At 39.0% G+C, this 25597-nt stretch overlaps 1 protein-coding gene across 1 annotated transcript; it reads left to right on the top strand.

Annotated features, from left to right (window-relative positions):
• The first annotated feature begins 272 nt into the window (after positions 1–272).
• On the top strand, positions 273–25597 carry cdh10a (cadherin 10, type 2a (T2-cadherin)). The gene is given in 13 exon segments (XM_018679264.2): positions 273–743; positions 5922–6263; positions 12364–12658; positions 14807–14926; positions 15990–16157; positions 16308–16489; positions 17307–17560; positions 18564–18700; positions 18818–18939; positions 19703–19811; positions 20811–21025; positions 21027–21063; positions 24258–25597. Coding segments are annotated over 12 exon segments (2340 nt in total). The 5' UTR covers positions 273–743; positions 5922–6053; the 3' UTR covers positions 24749–25597.

Raw genomic sequence — 25597 nt, 5'->3', positions numbered from 1 at the left:
ATCCCACAGTCAACTGATGCTCACTGGGATGTAAGGGCACTATTTTTTCACTTACCCCTCCCCCCTCCCTCCGCTTTTCTTCTCGTTTTTCTCCCTCCCTTTTCTTTATTGCTAACTTGTGAATGGCAGCCAATCAGGGGCAGAGTCGCCTCAGCTTCAGCCTGGGTGACATCCACCGCCAGAAGTGATGCACTGCTAGAGAGAGGAGGGGATACAGAGAGAGAGAGAGAGAGAGAGAGAGAGAGAGAGAGAGAGAGAGAGGAGAGGAGGAGAGGAGGAGGAGGGGAGGAGGAGGAAAGAGGGAGGTAGAGAAAGAGAAAGAGAGACAGGGAGAGAGAGAGGAGAGATGATAGAAAGAAAGTGTAGAGGAGGAAAGGGGAGAGGAGCCAGAGAGCGGGGAGGAGAAATGGAGCGAGGGAGGGCAGAGAGAAAGAGCGAAGCATAGAGCAAGGGAGGAAAGCAGGCAGGAGACTCTCTCTCCCTCTCTGTCTCTCTATCTCTCTCTCACGCACACACACACACACACATACACACACACACACTCTCTCACACACACACACACACACACACACACACACACACACTCCCATACACATTCGCACCAGCTGTGCTGTTGTCAGTCTTGGAATGTAAGCTCTGCCGTGAGGAGTCAGATTCTCCACCGCTAAGCACTGCTCAGGAGTAGGAACACAGTACTGTGCACCCAGTGACACAGATGGATGCTAAGCTGTGAAAATCAAAAGGTAAGGGATTTTTCTGATTAATGTTTAAGGATATATTTATATTTTTGTCTGCCTCCGGGCTCCAGGGGATGATCTGCTCCTTGCACTGTGACAAAGCCAGACTAATTGCAGCAGCATCTCATGAAAAAGAAGTGTTGCAACTTCAAAGAGGCTGATAACAGCTAAAATCAACTGAGCTGGGAAATGATTAGATTTGTTCTGATTTGAATTTGTTTTAAATTTACTCATGCACGGGGTGTGTTTAAAATCAGAGAAACTGCATGTAGTAGTGGCGGAGTAGATTCTCAATATCTGTTTCCTCTGACAAATTGGAACTTTAAGCTCATTAATGATTCATGATGAATCAAACCTAAAAATGAGTACTATTAAGTATTTTTAGGCTCTGCTCATTCCCTTTAAACTGTATAACACCTAACCCATGACAGCTGTCACACAGTGGATAACACTGCATATGTAACTTTAAGGTGGGCGTTATGGCTTGGGGTCATACTGTGCTTTCATAAAGACTAGCATTAACTTTGTCACTCAATACAAAGTGACATATGCAAGAAAGTGCTATTCTGGATCCATACTGTGTACCAGTGAATACTCAAACACCATATGTGCTTGCTATGTTAACGTGCAATATATATGAAGTGTGTGTGCACCTGTTCAAGTGTCCATGCCGAGCTCTGTGTGTGAGCAAAGATATCGGTCTGTCTGCTGAGAGGCAGTGAGGGCGAATCATACTTGTGATGTGCTATGGGCAGATTTGATGGAGAGGCACTGTACCATTCATATCTCTAAAAACGCATGAGGGTGTTTATCGTGGTGTTCAAGCAGTGCAACGAGAGCAGCCAGTAGTGTTGCCGAGTATGTACATGTGCATATCCCCCACAGCACAAACTTAATCCACCCCTTACTCTCTCTCTCTCTTTTTCACTCATTCTAGCCGCCCAGTCCTCTGCGTGCTGCCTCATGCACAGACAGCTTTACAGTCACCAAAGTGATATATTAGGGTATAGTGGTGTGCACCAGGTCATCCATGTAAAGCCATTATTGTTTAGTGCAAATTAGCCACTAACACGCTCCTTGAGTTATTGTCAGATATTGGAATGACCTTTCAGTGTTGAAATGAAAAGACGTGGAAATCCATTCACCCACACAGGCAATGAGGCTCTCATGAGCATGTCACACAGTTGGTTTTATAGGATTAAACATGAATATTTATTTAAAAAACACTATGTGAGGAGACTGTAAACAGGGAGAGGGAATCGAGGGTCTTTTCTCAACAAAATAATAGAATTAATGTGGACATTTTAATCAGTTTTAATTAAATTCCAGTATTTTTCTTTTACAGTATCTTTTAACACAATCTATTTTCTTGTAATTTGTCCATGCTGACCTGGATAGACTTTTCTTCCTAGCAAGACAGATGTTTACATGAATTGATCATTCTTACCTTTAAAATGTATATACCCTAGCATCCCAACCTAAATAAAATTATATATATATTAAATAATAGAGTGCATGTTATGTTGCACTTTCACTGTCAACTTACCCTTTTCAAGAAAGAAGGCCCTCCCTCCTTAGTAGCTTTTCAACGATGAAGTGTGCACTGTATCACAAAATTGCTTAGAGGATTTCAAAACATGAGTAAAGCTTGTTGAGGTTTGCCAAAGACTGCAGCCAGTGAAGGCAGACTTGGGAAGGTCTAGGGCTCCACCAAGTGGAGGTTTGCACAAGTGCTTGCATCTTGGTGCATCAACGCCCCTCATGCTAGATTTACACTCTGCGTTGGTCTGTCAATACCAAGCAAGCAATCACTGAAGCTACTCAAACTGACAATCACATAATGCTAGTTTCTGCACCCAACTCACACACAGTATAGTTAATGTTTGCTGTTGTAAAAACACTGCATTTATGAGTTCTAAATCATGCGATTGGAAAAAACAGTTCAGGTACAAATGATCGCTAATCATGACACCAGTTTGATGACCTTGCAACCTTCGCCTGCCCTCTCTCCATCTTTGTCTTGTCCCCTCCTGATTTCTGTACTGCTGTCTGTATATTTATTTTATGATTCATGATTCTCATACAGTATAGTCACTTGTTGAATTCTTTAATAGTAGACCGCAAGGCTGTAATTTAAATGACATTTGAATGCAAATAGTTTCAAATTTGGTTGATATTTGAGTAGAAGGTAAGAGGTTTTGGATGGAAGATGCATAATCATCATGTCACCCCACCCTTATGTACGTGTTAATTTGTTTGGTTCTAGAGGTGTGTGCTTCTATGATAATGTACAGTAAAACATGATAAGTGAGAAAAGTATTTGTGGTTATGCACTGTGGCTCTGAATGAACTTTTTTTTACCCCAATTGAATCCTCTCAGTATTTTTTTTCCTTGCTATAACTACCAAATATTGTCATATTGAGGAGGGGCACAATATTATGTTAAAACCATGCAGACTGTTATGTTGGCATTAGTCTCCATGCCAAAGGTTGCTGCAACACAGAGACCAGATGGTCAATTTAGGTATTTATATCCTCCCATGTATAGAGGATTATCAATTTATTATGCATGCAAGACCTCTTAAAAAGCTTTACCAACCATACCTCTGCTACACACTGCACCTATAATTATGGTTCTACTAAAGTCAGAGAAGCCATAAAATGCTTAGTTGCAGGGGCTCAGTTTAATGTTTGTGGGTAAGCCTGCATGTTCAGTTTTGGGATGCATGTGCATACAAATTTATACAGACTAATGTGCAAGGCTGTGCTTTTCTAGGAAGCATATCCTGATGAACAGCTAGTTTATATATCTGATCAAAGATATTCTTATTCAGCAAAACAAGAATGTATAATTTTGCAGATTACAGAAATGGGACACAGCAGAGCGCTTGCCAGAATGTGTCTTAGCCAAGATTAAGAATAACAGCCCTAGACAACACTTTAAAAGCATATTTAACAATTTTGTCCCTTCACATCCCTAATGCCAAGCCATATAAGCTGCCTACAACTTAATCTAATCATAAACATTATTTTAATAAACCCAACTATTTAATAGGCTGAAGAAGTTGAGATAATTCAGCTTGAGTCTATAGGCTCTGGCATGGATTCAGCAGGCTCACTCATCCTTTAATGGAGTGTTTGGAAGAATTCTGAAAAGACACACTGGCCTAATGCTTAATAGGCACACCACATCAAAGATTAATATCCAGAATGCTATTAAAACTCAAGGACAGGGTGGAATGATAATTAGAAAATGCAATCACAAGCATCAGACTAGATTAATTGCAAGGCGGCGTTTCCTGATTTCAGGAATGCATGTGTCACACTCAAGCCACATTATGGGCACGCACAGGAAAATAACATAAAAATGTATCAGCAGTTTACAGTGCAATCTGTATTTTATCTCCTCTGCTGTAGCTGCACTTTGACGAAGTCTCAGTATTTTCTGCTCTGGTGTCAGAAAAAGACCCTGCTGCTTCATATTCACAGTCTGTGGTTCAACATGTTTAGAGATCCTCGAAAGGTCTGGGTCAGTTCTACCATACCACTGTAGCTGGTCCCAAGATATATTACATAGGTTACTGTGTTTTTACATCTTTAAGCCTTAATGGCACAATAAACTTTGAGCATCTCAGTCAAAACATGGGTGTTATTTGGAAATTATCGCTGATGAAACAAACAGACTAAAACTGACTAAAGAATGAGCAGAATGGGCAAATTTTTACATTGAGATCTCATTAGTTCAGTTATTTGATTTTTTATCCAGAGGATTACAATCATTTATATTCCACACTTCAATGTAATCAGTGCAACCATAATACTAATTTGTTCATGTGAATGCCTCCATATTACAGACCTTATTTAAGAGCTCTGAACAAAAGCTGAGAAATTGCTAAACTAGCATGTGCCTTTAACACAGCATTCCCTGAGGTACCCAGTGAATGCTTGTCAGGATAACTCTGGTACTCTAGCCTTCATACGGGAAGCCTACTAAATGGGCTCTTTTCAGAAAGAGAGGTGAGATTTATTAGGATTAACTTCCAAAAGACCATAAATTATGCATGCATGCCCAAATTACCTATCAGGACCAGTCCTGGTGGGGACACTGCCTTACTGAAGTATCGGAAGAGGACTCCAAATAACACAAAATACCTCACCACAGGCACATAGACTAAGATATATGTGGGGATAATATTGGTGGTTTTGGCACTTTATCACATGCCTATATAGATTTTCTCCTTTTAGAGCATCATAACGTCATGGGGGAATAAAATCTAAGGAATTGGAAGTGGAGTTAAAATTTAGAGGGAAATGGGTAAGGGACAAGACAATTCAGCTTTGCAATGTAAAACTGTGAGGCTGAACATAAAAATAAAAACTGGGTCTGAAAAAGGTCAGTGCAACAGAAAAGTGTGCAGGGTAGCAGCGCTCAATTAATAAGACAACAAATGTAATACATAAGTAACAGCTTCTTAGCAGCAGCCACCACTAACACATGACTACATCAAAGATTGGCCATTTTAAATACAAAACAAAGAGCAGACAAGGAAGTTGCAATTGCAGTGATTATACTTAATTTGAATTTGGCATTCACTGAGTTGCTAATGCTAATGGGCGCAGTCTTTTTGGTGATACATTCACATCGCAGTTTCTTGAATTTCTTTATGAGCTTTCCTTTTTTAATGTCTTTTTTATTCCCCTCAGTCAGTCTGTCTAATGACTCCTACTGCATTTGTTTTGTCCACATTCAAATTATTAAATTATTCATACTTTATTTAAAAAAAAACATACAGAAATAAGTTTCTAAATTGGGCTCGACTAGTTCAGAATGTTGTTACTTCATCAATTTGTATTTTGCCTGTTAAAAACATTTTAATTCACTGGTCTTAAACAACTACCACTATTGAATTATGACTTCTAAACTCTCCTTCACGCATGCAATGCACATAGAAGGAATTCCTATGTGTGTTGATTGCATAATTAGCTGCTGCCCTGGCACAGCACATACTGAAAGAGACCCACAGCATACAGTATATCTGCACCGAGCTTTCATGTACGTAAGTGCTGCCCTCTTGCAGTCTGCAAGCGATTTCAGTGGTTCTTCTACTCTGCTAGGATTTATTGTGAAAGACATACATGAGTGTGATTAAAGTGCTTCTTGACTAAAGTTTGCTCTTTTCACAGGGATCTAAAGGACATCAAAGAGAGGAATACAATGTCTGTTCTGATGACACTGCCTTCCAGTGTTCATCCTATCAGAAGCTTATTACCATAATTCAGAAGTCATCCAGGACATTTCCCAGCTGACTGGATACCATGATAACCAATCAGGTACTGCTCCTCCTGATGCTCGCTATCCTGTGGCCCAGCACTGCCCTGCCTTTCACACCTGGGAATATTGGGAATCTGTTTGGGATGGCAGAGAGTGATGGGAGGATTCTTCAGCGGTCCAAACGTGGATGGATGTGGAATCAATTCTTTCTGCTCGAGGAATACACAGGAAATGACCATCAATATGTCGGCAAGGTAACGTGTCCAAACACATTGTCTGCAGACTAATTATAGAAGGTTTAGCTTGTTGAAGTGGTGTTTGATGTAATTGGCTGAAGACAAATGGGCTGCCAGAAATCTGGCTGTTGCAGGCACAGTTAACTGGAGCTATCAGATACACAGCAAGTGCACACAAACTGTTCTCTTTGCCTCAAGTCTTTCTCAGTTTGAACAACACTTTATCATTATTATCACATTGTTTGTTCTGTTGAAATCACACTACTATATGAAAAATTTTGATTCCATTGATTCCTTATTGGGCATATGCCAGCAATGTAATAAGAATAGCTCATTGACAACCAAACACTACATTTGCGTTTTTTTAGTTAATATGATGTAATCTTCATCAACCAAGCATCTCAATCACTGCTCAGTCAATAATACCAAAGGTACATGAGTCTCAGTTGAGCTCAAACGTCCTGTTGGCATGCTCGAGACAACACCAGGTCATCAAACAAATAGACTTCTTCAGCTCCCCTTGAGGAGATTTTAGGGGCACTGTGAAACATAAAATGAAATAGGAAGACAGTGACACCTATTACTAAATAAAACTGACACTCCAAATGTACTTTAAGTGCATTCTTGAGGATAAACATGTATTTCAATCTTTTTTGTAGGAACCATACAAAAAATCTTTTTTCTATGTGCACTATACAGACATTTGAGAAATACTGTAAAATTCAGTATACACTCAGAAATGGCCCAGACAAGCCTGACTGAAAGGAGGCATTAGACTAAGACCAATCTCAGATGTCAGAGGAGTGATGACAAAATTTTAAAACTACAGCTCCTGCAAGACACTTTCCTCCCAAGAATCACAAAAAGGAGAATTTTCGGGACAATGCTCTTCCTCCTCACCTCCCCAGATCAGAGAGGTTCTTGTCAGCTCACCCATGCTAGCACTATAAAGACAGGTGTGATGGGGAACGCCACAGTTATCAACTCGAGGGAGGGAAATGAGGTGACTGTCGACAGCCAATTTTCTCAGAGGAAGCTGGCTTTCATCACACACCTCATTCTCAGGAGTAAACAAGTGTCTTGTGCAAGGTTGAGTAGGGGGATATGACAACTTCTTTTGCAGAAACCATCATCCTGATGTGGTGAAGAGAAGGGAACAGCAAAAATAAATGGGATAGGGAGAGAAGGAAGAGGAAGAAGAAAATATATCACTCAAGAAGGCCAATGAAATTCACCTTGTTGTGTTATATGATGAAGCAGCAAAGCAAATGCTAACTATAAATGGGGCCATCCGTTGATATGTCAGTGACTGGTGCGATGTGGCTTGCTTCTCGACTCTTTGATGCTTTCTGGCACCCAACTTCTGTGGCATGACAGCAATCACATTCACCAGTTCCCCACTCTTCCTGTGTCCAATATCATTTGCTATTAAACTGTCAGAAAAACATGAGGCTGTAATAAATTACTGAGGGGGGAAAATAGGGCAGCCACATACTGCCATTGTGCTTTAGAGGAGAAGCTGTGGCGATCTGTATCAGTAATTCCATCAGTTTAACTCTGGAGTTTTACTTTTAGAGACAGACAGAGACGTGATGGCAACAGAGACTGATACAGAACAAGTTCTAGGGAGGCGTGATGAACAAGAAACAAGCAGAACTGCAATGAATAGTTGATTAATCAGTTAATCTGATATCTTATGGTTTTAGACTGTTAGCTTGACAAAACAAGCAAACTGAAGATGTTTACTGTGAGTAAATTGCAAATCAGATTTTTTCATATCCATACTAAACAATTGACCAATTACTGTAGAAAGCTGATAAAATAATCAATAAATGCAGGATGATAAATGGAAAACAAGTTATAGGATTTATAGATAGTTATTAGACAGATTAGAGATGGATAAACAGAGAACAGACACATACCTAGATGAACAAAAAACAGCTACTACTATTACACAAAATTTGAAATGAATCATCAGCTATTTTGATCATCGCAAAAAGGCCAAACTTTCTCTGATTCCAGCTTTATCGATTCATCCCCAACATGATGGGTAAATCAATCAATGATGAAACTAAGTTAGTTGCAACCCTAATAATAGATATAATGAAAGATAAATGGGAGGCAGACAGAACAAAATAGATGGATAGGAGTAACAGAAAGACACGACAGAAAGATATATTTAGATAGAGACAGACAGACAGAAAGGCAGACAGATAGACAAATAGATTGAAAGAAAGAGAGGCAGAGACAGAGAAACTGAGACCAAATGCAAAAAGCACTTTCATGCCCAGCACAAAGCCATCAAAGCCTTGATGGTCGCCCTCATAAAGATCATTTAATGGTCTTTGCAGAGCACTGTGGGAGACCTTGTTTATTTCACATTCAATCAAACCTCTCCAATCAACCCACACACACTCACTGACTGTCACTTGAGGTTGATTCCGTGATTACGGCAATCAAATTTGATGTAAAGAACAGTCACACTCTTGTATGGCTTGCCTCTTTATTGAAAAAGGAAGCAGTGCACTATACTCTGGCTCCACTATATAATAAATGCAGCTCATATTGCTTATCAAGGTGTACAAAAGACACGCTCCTTCAAGGCTTACATACTGAGTACTGCTGACTGATACCCCACAGAATGATAAAAAATAACTGCATTGGTAAAAGTAAGGTTTTGAGCACTTTCTCTGACTCAACAGCAATTGTCAACACTGCAAAACAGCCTAGTATATTTCATGATTGTAAATATACTATGCAGTGGCTGTGCGTGTATGAAGCGTAAACCCTTCAAATCTTGTTTTAACTGACTTTCACAGAGCCATTAATGAGTGTGAGCACTCACTGTGTGCAGCTGTGGTGCCCTACTTCTTAAGCAGGGCTGCAAAGTGTGAACACTTGCAATGCAGAGCAATACAACCACAAAACTTTGGATTCTGGAGCATTTGAGTGGTGTGTTTGAAGTGAACAAAATCCCATTAAATTCTTGGTACGTTGCATTGTCTTGTGCCTTGTAAACAAAATGTGCTGCCCTAAATTTGAATATTCAAGGTAGCTCACTTTGTTGTGTTAATATTTTTATAAGTATCCTTGAGATTTTGCATGGCCTCGTTCGATACTTTTTATGCATTAATTTTGTAGAACTTGAATGAGCTATGAAAAAGTACAAAGCACACAACAGATACCGTGAGCTGCAACTTTAACCTGCATAAGATACATTATAGTACAGTGCTCCAATAGTCAGAAATTTTTGTCTGTCTTAAGAAAAAGAGGGAGAGAGGGAGGAAGAGTAATTATTCTGTATCCGTTCCGCGCTCTATTTTGCTATCTCCTCTTTGCAGCACCGAGCCATGCCTACCAGAGACCTGACAAGAATTGCCAATGATTTTGCTGCTTTACTGACAGTTCCTCAGTGTTTGTGCAAGGCGATTTAACTCATCAAGGCTCTCTTCTGTGCTTCTGTTGTAAGGCCTTGAAAAGGCTGTGTTTGTGCTGCAAGGCCTTGAAAGGAGAGCCTCTAAATCTCTGCAAATATAGTGAGGTAGTGCTAACATTTGATTTTGTTAAGGCTGTATGAAAACACTTTGTGCCACACTTAGAATTCACACAACAGTATCAGTGCCATTTTTCTAGCCGTTCTAGCAGCTAGATGTACTATGTTTGCTCTATATGTTTAGTGCACTTCAGCATATGAAAACTCACCTCTTGTATAGCTTGACTTGTCACTACATTGAAAACATTAAATTGAGACTGTTTCTATGGGACATTGCTGCAGAACTCAAATTCTAAATATCCATCAGGATGCACTTTTATTTTTAGATGGAATGTTATCTCCTAATAACCCAGTACAACATTGCTTACTTGTGCAAGAAGAAAATCTATATGGCCATGGGGAGAAGATGTGTTTACCCATATGATTGGGAAGCTGACGTTAGACATCCAATAATTAAGAAAAGTGCATGAGCTAAGGGTTTGCTCCCACGTACACTATGGGAAAAATGTAAAATACATACCACAAGGTTCTGCAAAGACTGTAAAACTCCTATTATCCAGTAGACAGCTGACTTGCATAGGGTACAGGCTCCTTTGATGGCTCATTGTTGTTTGCTTCTCAGGTTTGCTTTTTTTTTTACAGGATTAACAACCAAGACTGGAAAGTATGGTAATAATCAGATGAAAAACTCCTGGAGAATATAATCAAAAGATTTAGAAAAATGCAATTCCTATAGTGTAGCATGGTCTGAAATTGTATTAGCCTAATTATTACACTGTAAGCACAGCAATGTGTTTGAATGGTTACAGTTCTGAATATCAGTAATGAAATATGTTCCTCTTAAGTCGCAGAGGAGCTCAGGCATTGCTTAGTGAGCATGTCCTCATGCATCCTACAGCCAATATATCACTACATAGACAATGAATTTCAAAGTAGAGAAAAGGTGACTGTGGCATTACCACAGATATAAAGCCCATTTCAATGCAAAAAAATTCATACAAACCCTCTCCTGCTTGCCAAAATTAGCCTGTCATTCATAATCAATAGCAGTTTCAGCTTTCACATCCATAACATGTCATAAATCCTTGGTTCACTGGTCTACAGCTCAGGAGAGAATTCATATTCACAAACAATGAATAGACTGTCCCAGAACACGAATATATGTGGAAATTCAAGTTGACTGATATTCCTACTTAATAGACTTTGGATAATGGAGTTCATCTGCATGAAAATATTTTCAAACACAACGCCAAATACTGTGCATATTGCTCATTTGAACTTGACAGCATCTTGTTTTCACATGCGTCCCCATTTTTTTTTTTTTTTTTTTTATTATTCTTTCTGAGAACAGCTAGAACTCTGGCAATACATTTCTGATTTTCATCCAAAGTTGTACTGTTGACATCACTCTTCCAACTGCAGGAAAAAATAATTAGTTCCCTCACAGCATGCAGACATTAATATTAATAAGTTACCGACGTACATTCTGTGTCCCTAACTACTTGTCATTTAAAATGTGAACCCATGAGATAGTGCTCTAAATATATCTGCTGACAGATCCAGTACAGTAATGAGCTTGAATCAAGTGTCTGTCACAGTATGCCACCATTACTCCTCTAAGCCGCTTCAAGGTGATGGATAGGTCAGAGGTGACTAATTTTAGTAATTGTTGCTGTAGGTCAGATTTTCATCATTTTTCAAAGGCACAATTTGGAAGAAAAATCTAACACTAATTTGATCTGGAGTAATGGAGTATGTTACACTTGACACTGTGGGTGCCAAGGCTCTGTTCTGCTCTGAGACAGAAACAGATAGATTCCTCAGTGGGTTCACACCATTATCTCAGTGTTCACAAGACTGTCACAAGTTTTTTTGTACACCTAGACTATGGTGTAAATGTAGCTGAAGTTCCCTAAGCAAACAGTATATTTAATGTTTTAATTCCCTCACGTAGCATGTGCTGTTTATTGACTGTATGTTCAGTAAGAGAATATGACATTTAAAATTAAAACAAACAAAAACAAAACAAGCAAACAAGAAAAGAAAATAAAGAAAAAAGGGAGCTTAAGTTGCCAATTTAAGAGATATGTGCAGACAGTAGGGACTTCAAAGTTCGCAAATGTTACCTCTACTTGTGTCTATTCAGAAAAAAGAGAAAGTAGAGAATTGGCAACAAGGGCATAAAGCTAAAATTTGTGGAGACATACAATTCTCTCAGTGAAGAGAAAATCCCCTGGGATTAGGGACATTTTATATTGATCTTATTTCATCCCATGTACTGCTCAAATTTTCAGCCACAGTCAGAAACTATACCTGGTACTGCAAACAGACTTCTTGTTGGCAACAAATGAGGAAATGACTGCGTGCTATTGTGTGGAGTGAAGCTCAAGGGCAATGATTAGTACATGTAAATATTCTAGATAACTTTGTTTTCTTTCAGCGGAATTTAACTTTAAACAGCTGTGTTTTGTTGCCAATGGTTACACAAAATGAATGCCTGACTGAAATGTATGGCTCTGTGTTTTCTTGTAAGCTTGTAGTGGATGATAGAAACATGTGCAAAACATCATGTGACTCTACAGTTTGTTTCCATGTGTATAATACATGTCTATCTCTAATTTTCAGCTGCACTCCAACATGGACAAGGGTGATGGTAATGTGAAGTATGTCCTGACTGGAGATGGGGCAGGCACCCTGTTCCTGATTGATGAGAAGTCGGGGGATATTCATGCCACCAAGAGATTGGACAGAGAAGAGAAAGCTATGTACACACTCCACGCCAAGGTTCTGGATAGAAACACCAACGCGGAGCTGGAGCCGGACACTGAATTTAACATAAAAATTCACGACATCAATGACAACGCACCTAAGTTTGCAAAGGACATCTATTTTGCCAATGTCCCTGAAATGTCTGAAGTTGGTATGTTATGTTTTGTTTTTATTTTAGAGTGAATGGATATGTGGATTAATCAAGTAGTCGACAAAGTGGATTGACAAAAATTTAACTATTTTGATAATGTATTAATAACTTCAGTGCTTTCACAAGCAAGAATATTTGCTGGTTTCAGCTTGTCAAGTTGGAGAATTTGATGCTTTTCTCTGTTTTACATCACTATAAACTGTTAACTGGACTATTGGACAAAATATGACAAAACTGAAGAAGTCACCTTGAGCTCTGGCAAACTGTTTGAGACATTTTGTTTTTCACTTTGTTTTTTTCCATAAACCAAAGGATTCAACAATCGAATTGAGAAAATAATCAGCACATAAATCTACAAGGAAAATCATGAGTCCTTATAAGAAATGATGTAATTATATAATTAATAGACTTTTTGGAAGACACATTTATTAGGCAATGTAGAAAAGCCACAACACTGAACACATTGTTCATCAGTCAGCTGGACTGGCCTAATGTGATGCTGTATTCAGCCCATCAAAGCTATTTGCTGTTTTGTGATTGTTATTTGTTCAGTCGGGCTCATTGGGCATTCATAACAAGTAATGCCATTTGCCATTTTTAATAGGCAGTAGAAATATTGAAAGTTTAGATTGTCACAGTCTTTCCAATTAAGGATCTGCTTCATTGCACTCCACTTCATTCCATTCAAGTAATATAAATAAACCAATTGGCATGAATATAAACAAAGCTTATGAAAATAATGCATGCAACTTGAAATCAATCCTCAATTATGCAACCCCAAATTAATACATGGGAGCAATCAAGGGTAAATCAAAACCCAATTGTCTATATGACAAATAACAGTGTCCTATTTGGAATTCATAATGCACTGTTCTTAGATTTCTCAGCTGCATGGACACGGGCAAAAGGTGGGTCAGGGTCACCCACTGCTCATCTTCAGACTAATAAACTGCCTTATGTGTTCAGACTGAACACACTGGTTAATCAAGCCAGCCAGCCATGAAAAATCAGCAGCTCCCTTTTATGCTATCAATGCCGGGACTAAGTGGGACAGATGTTCAAGGGTTCATTAGTATGCACAGAGACAGTCAGACCCAAACAGGACACAGCAGAGGTCTCCTGAATGCCAAGGACAGTATTTGCAATGTGGCATTATTGAAATGCTTGGGTTGATTATGCAGGACTTAATATGGAAGTAACTTCAATGACAGTACATCTGAGAGAAACTGAGCCTTTAAATTTGTATTTATTTTACTTCTTTAGCATGCTAATAACACACACTGAAGCACAGATCACTTCATTGTGGCAGCTGGAAATCTCTATTTGCTTTGCATGAGGGGCACAATCTCTAATGCACGTTAGGCTCCTTGTGATAACACTTTAACCAACTAACACTTTCAATAGCAAAAGGCAGTGTCCATAAGCACAGTAATTCTATTCCAGCTCCTCGGTAGAAGCTTGTCAGTATTTACCTAATGTGAGTTTCTCAGCTTAAAGACTGCTGTACAACAAACACATAATGGTTAGTTAACAGGCTATGGTATAATTATAATTTATCAGACTCAGAGGACATCCCATAGATAATATTGCTTAAGGAGAAAGAAAGCTTCACTTAAAGTCTTGACATTGTAGAAGCTCTTAGTCTCACTGATATTTAAAAAGAGTTCCAACGACTAGAGCGCTGTGGTTTAATCAAAGCAATAATTTTCACCAAGGTGCCAGATGAGACCCAGCCACAGTCTGCAAGCTTATCACTTTCGTTTCACAGTTCAGGCAGCTACAGCAACTACCTTGTTGTTTCTTTAAAAAAGGGAAGAAATGACAACTAACGCCATGCTCCTGATTGATTTTACTTAGACACTGCCTCTTTGTTGCCAGCTAATTTGACTTTCTCTGGAGCCCTGTCATTTGACATGAAAATTACACATTAGTCACTGGCTACCAGTAAAAGATAAGTAATATCAGGGCCCTGCTGGTATTAAAGCTGTCAGTATGACTGCATTGCTGAAAAGTGCTTGTAGGTTTAAAGCAAATTCCCTACATATGAACAGGAGGCAAAATTGTTGAGTTACTTGATAGTGTCTTGACTCAGTACATGCAGTATCACTACTTTGGCTTTAAAACTGACTTTGTATGTTCTTTTTGCAGGTACATCTGTTGTCACTGTTACTGCCACTGATGCTGATGATCAAACATATGGGAACAGTGCCAAGCTTGTATATAGCATTCTACAGGGACAACCCTATTTCTCTGTGGATTCTGAAAATGGTAAGCCAAACCCAGCAGGATCTCTTGGATGCAGTTTCTAATGTTATGCAGGTCTATAAACAGATCTCCTGTGCTGCTCAGGTAGGTGCTTGTGAGAATTAAACAAGCTGAACAAGGATCTGCCTCTCAGTGCAACTAATCTTGTAAAACCCACTACTTCGTTAAAACTATAAATTTCCTTTAGGAACACATCAATGAGACAAATCTCAACTTAAATTTCAAATTTTCAAATTCTGTTGTTTTCATCTGGCTCATTTATTTCGACTTTTAAGTTAATAAAATATGGAGAGCTGAATCTTTTTAAAAAAGACTGTGGGTGCTTGCAGTTATAAGATTTCTCTACACTTTTCTCTGTACTTACTGTGTAAGAAGCCACTTATTAATAAGCCATTCACTTTGTCTGTGGCTCAAAAAAGCTTAAAAAGGCAAAGCCTTTCAAAGCCATTATTCACATCATTTATTTACAATATGTCTAAAATTAAATTAAAGTAATATCTTACATTTTGGGAAGTAAGTTTACAGTATTTGCCATCCTACCATTAGGTAAAGGAGATTACTTATGTCAAATTTATCTTGGATGTGCAATACAGACATACTTCTGTGACATTGTTAGCTGGAAGTTAACAACGTCTGTTGACTAACAACACCTGAGCTCTATATACATGCTGTTGTATCCCTCTCTGATTTGGTATGTTTAGGAACTTGGATAGGTTTTGGTTAAATACTGAAAAAGTCAAAAGTAACTTGATGTTTAAACCTAACTACAAGCAGGGCTCAGGATGTCCTGAACTTTGCACATCCACCATCCACCCTAACCACCAACTACAGCTTGCCAGGGAACATAATCCAGGCAGCTATTGCATTTCCCCTCAAAACATAATTGCAAAACTAAATCAGTAGTATATAAATGTAATTTTCTAGGAGCCATGGTTGAGAACAGAGATGGAATTGATCCTAATCTTATCAAATTTTCAGTGAGACAGCAAATACATTTTCCAAAATTAGGTTTTTCTTTGAACCGGCAAAAGTGGTGGAAAGAAGGTGCTATGGGTTTTTTTTCTAGGCACCATCAAAACAGCCCTGCCTGGCATGGACAGAGAAGTCAAGGAAAACTACCAGGTTGTGATCCAGGCTAAAGACATGGCAGGACAGATGGGTGGGCTATCGGGAACCACTACAGTCAGCATCACCCTCTCTGACGTGAACGACAGCCCGCCACGCTTCGCTAACCGTAAGAGGCCATTTCTCCACATTTCGTATTGATCCCTAATAGGCTTTTAAACAGAGAACTCTCTATATATATATATATATATATATATATATATATAGTCATGGCACAACCACACACAAATAAATTACTATCATTCACCGTCATGTATAGATTCCTTTCGTGTGACTGCTGTGGAGTCGACAGAAATTGGAGGAGCTATTGGTCGTATTAAGGCTGATGATCCAGATGTTGGGCGTAATGCTGAGATGGAGTACAGTATTGTCGGCGGTCATGACATATTCAACATCATCACTGACCAAACCACACAGGAGGGAGTCATCATAATTAAAAAGGTAACTCATTTTGTGTCTTGTTTCATTTTCCTCTGAGATGCTTTACAATAGTCTTCTATGTGCCGTAACTGCTTTCTGCTCTGTTGTCTGCAACCAGCATCAAAGTCATGTAACTATTACTTGATTGATAATGGCTGTGCAATCAGACAAAACACTTCTTGTAACAAGTGACATGTTTTCACACAACTGTAATGACGAGCCTTCCAGGCTTCAAGAAATGCTCAAGTGTTTCAAGGAAGGGAAGGAAAATAAAATACAATTTAACAAATACATCAAGTAATACCTGGAAGATTTATTTTTAAATGTTTATGAAAAATGTGATTTTAAAATTCAAAATCAAGATGTGTATCTAGCACAAGATTGAGAGTGAAACTTCCTCTCTTGACTGTTCAAGTTTTACTGTACGTTCTAATTTAAATTAAATTTGAGCTTTTTTTTAATCTCATTTTAATAAGTACGTTTCACTTCAATAGCAAGACAGAATGGTACAGTTTCAGATTAGAAACAGCCCCAGATAACGTTTATTCATGTAAGAAAGACGACAGAATGTATTTTTGAACTGCAGTGTAAAATCAGATACCCTAAGCCTGTGAAATGAATAAAAAAAAATAGTCTTTTTGCTAGAAACTCCTTTTAGTTTTCCCCTAAGACCTTCCAGATCAGTATTCCTCATTTGGATTTGTAACTTAGAATTTAGAGTATGAAAAAGATAAAGGCAGACAAATGAAGTGCAATACATTGCCTTTCAAAATCCTGGAGGCTGAGTGTTTTTATGGAAAAGTCTACAGCTTGACTTCTGATGCTCTTTCATCTCCAGGCACTGGATTATGAAAGTAAGAGGGACTACGAGTTCAGAGTGGAGGTGAAAAACACCTACTTAGATGCAAGGTTCATCCACGGTTTGCAATTCAAAGACTATGCCACGGTCAAGGTAACAGTAGAGGATGTGGATGAGCCCCCTGTTTTCACCCGGAACCCTTACATCATTGAGGTGCATGAGGACACAGCTGCTGGCAGCTTCGTCGGTGTGGTGTCGGCCAGGGACCCTGATGCTGACAACAAGCCAGTCAAGTACGCTACAAGAGACAGCGAGAAGTGTTTAGAGCCTAAACAGTGCCAGAGTGTTAGAACTAAATGCCAAATCTCTTCTCTACCTTTGCACAACAAATTCATTCTCCTTGGGAACTGGGTTCTCGCAATTTGCGAAATTTTAAAATTAATCAATGACCTGTTAAACAAAGATTTCCTCACCAACTAAGTGAGTGCAGGGCTTTACTGTGGTAATGTGATTGTTTCAAAACTCATTGTTCCAGCTTTAATTGAACTAGTATAAAATCAATAAGAAAACAAGCAACACATGGTAAAAATACAAAGTCTCCTCTTATCAGTTTTTTACAGTGAGGAACGGAAACATGCCCACTTGGCTAAATCTAATCCATCAGCCTAGCCATGTGTCAGTGTGGACGGGGGGAAGAAAAAGATATTATTCATGGGTCCCTCCTGGTGATTTCCCAGTGGAAGATGGCGGCAGCCTTGTGAAGTGAATACAGACACTGTTTATTTCCCAGAATTATGTAAGCCCGCTGTGGCACTGCACAAAGTCAAAGTGAAAGAGCCTAATTTGCTGTATCGATTCACACAACTCAGAGCCGCCATTCCACACATATGGCGCCTGCCCGTCTCTGACACAGAGATATGCCACTCTCAGCCCATGCCACATGGCATATTGTGTTGCATACTCAAACTTCAGTGGAATATGAAAGTTGACTATGACAAATGAGCAGGCACGAGGAAAGATGTATCATTTTTTGACAACGGAAGGTATAGAATATATTTTCTTTTGGAAACGAGTGATGTATGAACACATTTTTATGAAGTTAAGAAGTACTTTAGTGATGTGAAGACAGAACTGTGCAGGCACAGAGGATCAAAACTGCACTCCATTTTATGAGCAATATTTCATGTAAGCAAATGTCCAAGACAGTGACAGATAAATCATAATGTGGTCTGCTTACACTTCTTAAGAAGTATTATGTGTTGGTATAAATAACATTTGTCTGTGCTGTTCTTTCAGATACTCAATTGATCGGCATACAGATCTAGAGAGGTTGTTCAACATTGACTCTGTAAATGGCACCATCACAACGCTGAAAGCACTGGACAGAGAAATGTCAAAATGGCACAACATCTCTGTGGTGGCCACTGAAATAAGTAAATCATGTTTCAATTTCAATTTTTGTAACTTCAGAAATCTATGACTCTGAATGATCATAATCATTTTTTTCATCATTTTTCTCTCTCCTAACCATAAGTATTTGTCTATTTCAGATAATCCACGTCAGACAACTCGAGTGCCTGTGTTCATCAAGGTGTTAGATGTCAATGACAATGCCCCTGAGTTTGCAATGTCCTACGACACATTTGTCTGTGAGAACGTCAAAGCAGGACAGGTGTTTAAAATTCATGATCTCATGTTTGAAATATCTTAATTAGGACTAGTTTAAATTATCACTTAAGCCTAGGTTCAGATTCACATGTAGTCTTGCTTTGCAGAGAAATAAACTATAATGAGAAAACTATTTGAATGTAATCAAACACAGCACAGAAAACCACTTTGCTTTGTCAAGTCAGTGCTCTATTTGTAGAGCACATTTAAAAACAACAAACGCTGACCAAAGTGAGATTAAATTATAGAATTGTTTGATTGATTATTACAATAAAATTAAAAAAAACACAGACATAAATAAGAGGAGAGGATGTAAGTAAATAAAAAGAGTGTATATTATGTGGATTAAATTATAAAAACCACAGCACTGAACAGAGAACAAGTAAAAAATAAACAAATAAAGGATACTGTGGTCAGTCATGTCTTCATGATGACTATTGAAAGGCTAAAAAAAGAGATGGGTCTCTAGACAGGTTTTATAAATATCAGTGGAGGAGGAAGATCTAATAGTGAGCGTTAAAGTGTTCCATAATTTAAGGCCAACATCAGAAAATGCTTGAACACCTTTGGTTTTTAACTGGGAACATGAAGTTGAGAGCAATGATTGGTCAGCAGATCTGAGGTCAGTAAAGGGGAGCTATGGTCTCTCTTTTCTGTACCAGTGTCATGTGTTTTAGATTTCTCTCCTGAGACTATGGAAGAATTACATAACAGAAGTTTTCCCATGTTTTTGTTTTTGTTTTGTTTTTTGTTTCTGTCCTTCGCAGCTGATTCAGACAATAAGTGCTGTTGACACAGATGAACCCCTTGTTGGACACAAGTTTGTCTTCAGTATAAGTGCCACTAACCCAAACTTCACCATCGTTGACAGGGAAGGTAAGATATGCATTTTTGCAGTGCTAAAACAAGCATAAATGCTCCTCTATGTATGTTAACATAAACCTTTAAAACTGTAAGCATCAAGCTCTCACTCCTGTTCTTATTCAGCAAATAGTTAATTAAGGCTTATGATGCAGTTTTAAGGACTATAACCTTAACATTATGCACAGATTGGAACAGAATGTATCCTGTATTTGAGATGAAAAATTGTATATCTCCATTGTGTGATTAGCGTTTTGATCAAGTTTGGCAAGCTGGCATCCTTTCTTGAAGCTCTCAGGAGTTGTTTGGCAAAATTTCATTTACAGTAAAGCCATTGTGAAAGTCAGCCTTCAGGCAGTCATCCCACATCTATTATGCATTGCGTTGAAGACAGATTTTTGGTTTACTGACATACAGTAAAAAAATATGGTGTTGAAAAAAAGCTGTAATGCTCACATAGTTTTTTTCAAACAACCCATCTGAGGGAGAAAGAAAAGCAGTGGTAGCTCAGGAAGCTTGCAGTAACAAGTTAGACAACTCCGACTGCTGGATCTGTCTTCCTTTAATATACTGTAACTGCTTCAGTATGCCCAGAGTAAACAGTAACTAGATCTCTTCAACAACTGGGATGTATTGCAATAAACAGAAAGAAATGACTGCAGCAGAGAACTTGAGATGGAAACTTTGGACAGTTTTGCAAAAAAGTGTTGCCATGCATGACCACAATGCTACTGATTTTTTTAAGATAAGGACTATTATAGGATTACTAATTAATCACTGTTGGAAGAATAAAGGTTTTTTAGCAAATAACGCAGGTTGTTATTAATATTTTTTTGAATTACTACTTAGACACCTTAATAGTTTTGAATGACCCCAGGAAACTTATTATGAGCTGTCTGTCACTGGATTGAGAGAAAAGGAAATAAAAATTGCAATTCTTTCCTGTTAAGATCATCTAGCTTAACTGAAATGTCTCATCACTGACAAGCTTTGCCCATTTGCATCTTTCTGCAGATAACACTGCCAATATCCTGACACGGAGGGGAGGTTTCAGCCGACGTGAGATGAGCATGTACTTCCTGCCTGTAGTGATCTCAGACAATGACTACCCCATTCAGAGCAGCACCAGCACACTAATTGTGCGTGTGTGCGCTTGTGACAGCCGTGGAAACATGCAGTCATGTAGCCCAGAGGTCCTGCCCTTCTCAGACGGTCTCACAACTGGAGCTGCTGGTGGCCATACTGCTCTGTGTCATTATTCTCCTCAGTAAGTTCCCTTCTGTATGAGCATGTGTATGCGCAGGTGTGTGACCATGTATATTTGAACCCTTTTGTTATTCTGGTGATGTCTTGTTTATTTAGCTATTGTTGCAACCTCTGCTTCTAATAAGTTCTTCAGCTGAAGTCAATTTCATATTTATACAATAATTTATACTAGTCCATAATCAAAAATCACAAATTGGCCTGAGAGAGCTTTAAAATCTACACAATATACCACAACCTCTATCCTTACGACTCTCAAATGACCCCTCACTATGTCTCACCCGACTTACTTACTGTGATTTCACACAAAAATAAACTATTTTAAGCTTTTAAGCCCATGTTTCCAGGTGTCATTTATATGACACCTTAAGGATGAGCATTAACTACTGAGTTTGCAAAACATAACACTAAGTCACGTAAACTTCCCAGTAAAGAGCAGAATAGAGTCACTAACAATACCTATAAACTCAGATTTAATGGCTTCTATTCTCCCACGCAACAAATGTGTCAGTCCTCAAAAGGCTCTTTGTAACATAACCTGTGACCCCACACAATCATGCAGTTAGCTAAAGAAATTCTCTTTGGCTTTGGAGGTGACGCTGGGTTACTAATGTGGGTGGTACACTGGGTAGCCAGGCATGCTTACATTTGTAGCTTAGGTTAGAGCAGACTAACACACTGTTTAATCCATTACAAAGACTTTGCATGTTGGGTTTTTGGGTTTGGAAAGGCAATAAAAAACAATCCTCAAAACTCTTGAGCTACCAAATATTGCATTTACCTGAGCCCAATGCACACTTCCTCAGCATGTGGAGAAATCCAACATTTGTCATGCAACATTTCCAACAGTTAATTTTATCAACTCAAAAGATGTTGATAAAATTCCTGGAATGTCAAATGAATGTTCAAACACTTCATAAACAAGATTTTTTCCAAACAGAGATTTAAATCACATAAACATCAGAGGAATGGAAGTGCTATGGATGCACCAATCTACATTAGCCTCCATTGTTACTCTCAAAACCAACAGTCCTTTTACCATACAGCTCCTAAGCCAATCAGAAAGTCTGAATGACCTTGCCACAACGTACAGTGGGTTTTAAGCAAATGGTTTTCTGTTTGTTAATGCTGGTGGACCCAGACATGCAAAGACGTGCACAATTATCACACTAGATCTGTCTTACTTTCAAATGTGCCACACTGTAGCCAATTCTGAGGTCAATAAGATGACCCAGACTGAGTTATTTTCATAAGTCCATGCTGTTGAGTGCCCATACAGAAGGAAAAAATGATATGGTCTATCATTACAAACAGGACATCGATTGAAAGCCTGGACTCCAAACTCACTGCGATCTATAGAATGTTACTGAAAATATGACATTCTGCCAGTGGCCCCCACTTTGGCTGGCAGTCGCTCAGCATCTCTGTATAATAAAATGGTGATTGTGACAACATTAAATACAAACAACTATTCATACTAAGAGATATTGGCTGTTAAATTATTTAAAATAATGCACAGGAAAAATTGCACAGAAGCAAATCATACTACTGAATACAAAATTTAGCTCCAAACCAGGGTGGTCATTATTCACAAGAGGTCACTTATCAGTAAAACAAACTGGACTTGTAAAGTCCTTTTAATATAAAAGTGATCATTGGTAATTAAAGCAGGTTCAATCAATGACAAGTTACTCTGCACATTTGGTTACATTCATCAGTTCTCCCTTAGAAAACAGTGCTGTGGTTTTAAGCTCCATTCATTAGCAAATAAATCCATTTAACAAAATGGTCTCTGTATTTCCCTGGTAAAGTGGGTCACATGTTACTTCTTGACATTCTGAAGTACCACGTCAGCCCTCCTCTGAGCTAATGCCGTATATGTAACAGCATACAGGGAATAGCAGCAACAGTGCCTATCATTTTACCCAGCAAAAAGCAGAAATGTGTAGTGCTTATGGTCAAGGACATATCAATAAGTAATGGGTTTCAACTGTCATTGAACATTACCTTGCTTAGCAAAGCAGAGTACTTGATATGAGCATTTCTGACTTACTAGACACTGTGAATGTAGAAATCCTTGCGTACTGTTGAGGGCAATGCAATTAAATTTGTGTGTGCGTGTGTGCAAGCGCATGTGCTGCCCTGTATTTGAGACCCTAACCTTTCCATGTGTTGAATTTGGACCCCCTTCCTCCTGCCATGATCTCTTGTTTTGGAGATTTGTGTCTTATTTGATCTGCACCCTGACTAAACTACTAATACAAGCAAATTAGTATTGACCAGCTTTTCTTCCATCTGCTTGTTTTAAGTCCAAGTTTTAAATTCTGTATCGGATGGCGGGCAGACCTCCTCTCACATATCAAGTGTACTGAAGGTTAAATTCCAAGCTCTCCTCTGGAGCAAAATATCATGACATCTGCTCATTATCTGACGATTCTCGCGCTTGAACCCCCCTGACAGACTGTCTCATTCACCTCTGCTTGACTTCGACAGACAGGCGCTGAGCTGGAACGGCTCTCCCTGTCTGGTCCTCCTCATTGCAGTCCTCTACACTGTCTAAAAACGTGGCACTGGTCAGTCACAAATTTCCACACAAGAACCTTTTAAACAGCCACCCCCACCCTCACCCAACCCATGTTGAAGGCACTGTAATTAACACCCAGGTGGGAGGCAAGTAGATAACTACAGTACCTGCTGGTAGGACAAAAAAGGGATAGGAAGGAGAAGAAGAGGAGCACAGGTGGAGTACGATTTGTGCTTGTCCTAAATAAGAAATTGCTTCCCCTTCATCTGAGGAATTATGAGTTTATTTAGTAACTTGCTACCACACAGTGCCACTCTCTGGAAATATGCTCACTCTGCAATCTCGGATTGTCTTTTACTGCTGAAAAAGAATGAGGGAGATGAGATATGAGGTTGTGTGCCAGAGAGTATTTTAAAAAAAGATTCTCCAACCTCTGTGCATTTTATACAGTGAATGTGCCGTTCAAGGGAAAAAGAGAGAAAAAGCTTTTTCTCTGAATCTTTAATAATAGGAGGTGAATGCCTGAGGCAGTGTTGGGGATTTATCACTGGTAGCAAATGTGTCTCCCCTCTGCGTTTTTTCTCCCCTGTGCTCTTTAATGCATGACACATGTTAGGAGGCACACATCTTATGCTGAGCTTTCTCTCTCTGTATTTCCCACTGTTTTTGTGTAGTGATCGTGGTGCTGTTTGCTGCCCTGAGGAGACAGAGGAAGAAGGAGCCTCTGATCATCTCCAAAGAGGATGTCAGAGACAACGTCGTCAGCTACAACGATGAAGGGGGTGGAGAGGAGGACACTCAGGCCTTTGATATTGGCACACTACGCAACCCAGAGGTGATGGATGCTAACAAGCTACGCAGGGACATCATACCCGAAATGCTGTTTCCCTTTCGGAGGACATCACCTATAAAGGATAACACGGATGTCAGAGACTTCATTAATGGGAGGCTTCAGGAGAATGATTCAGATCCTACAGCGCCCCCCTATGACTCCCTGGCCACGTATGCTTATGAGGGCAGTGGGTCACTGGCAGAATCCCTCAGTTCACTGGAGTCTGCTGCCACTGAGGGGGACCAGGATTTTGATTACCTCAGCAACTGGGGACCACAATTCAAAAAGCTGGCAGAGATGTACATAGGGAAGAGTCCTGACAGAGAGACCTAGATAAAGCCATGACAGTCTCTCTTTTATTCAAGCCCATTTTTTCTGTCTGTTTATCTAGCTAGCTAGCCAGACAGCTATTTGTCTAGTTAGTTAGCTAGTCAGCTAGTTGACTGTCTGTCTGCCTATCTATCAAGCTATCTATCTGTTTATCTGTCTGTGTTTATCTAGTTTGCTAGCTAGCTTGCTAGTTAACTAGTTGTCTATTTGATTCTCATACACATGCGTGCATACACACATGCACTCAAACAAAAATTCCTGCAATCCACAAGTGGATGCTGAAATGGAAATTAAGACTTGAACTGAGTTTAAGTTTCTCATTAATGGAGATACGGTATAATTCTTAAAGTTTTACTGTTTTTGGTCATAATCAGTAAAGATGCCTTTGACTTTTAGGATTTTTTGTGAACAATGGTGTGGACAATGTGTTTTGTAATTGACCTGAGAGATAGTAGTATTGTATACTATCAATGTTTAATGGCACTGGACTGGGTTGGGGTGGGGCAGGGAAGGAGTCGTGCGGATTTTCCAGCCAACTCCATTAAATACTGTAAATGTACAAAGTGTTTTTAATGATGGACATCCTATATACTATTTGCTATCCTTGTTTGACAAGCAATGTTCATGTGAATGGTTGGTGCAGTTTATTTGTCAAACTGTGAATTCATTTCATCATATAGGTGTAATATGTAATGGAAAGTGTATGTTGTAGGAAAACTATCATACACTGAATTCATGCTGTTTGAATGCTGAGTCATATTGTTTTATATTTATATTTTTATACTTATTTTCTTAATAAAATTATGTACAAAAGAAACTGCTACATTTCCAGTCCACTGCCTGCTTTTGTGG

This window comes from Lates calcarifer, linkage group LG24 (assembly GCF_001640805.2).
Source record: "Lates calcarifer isolate ASB-BC8 linkage group LG24, TLL_Latcal_v3, whole genome shotgun sequence".
Lineage (NCBI taxonomy): Eukaryota > Metazoa > Chordata > Actinopteri > Centropomidae > Lates > Lates calcarifer.
The sequence above is the reverse complement of the archived record's forward strand: the minus strand, read 5'-3'. Positions and strand labels throughout refer to the sequence as shown.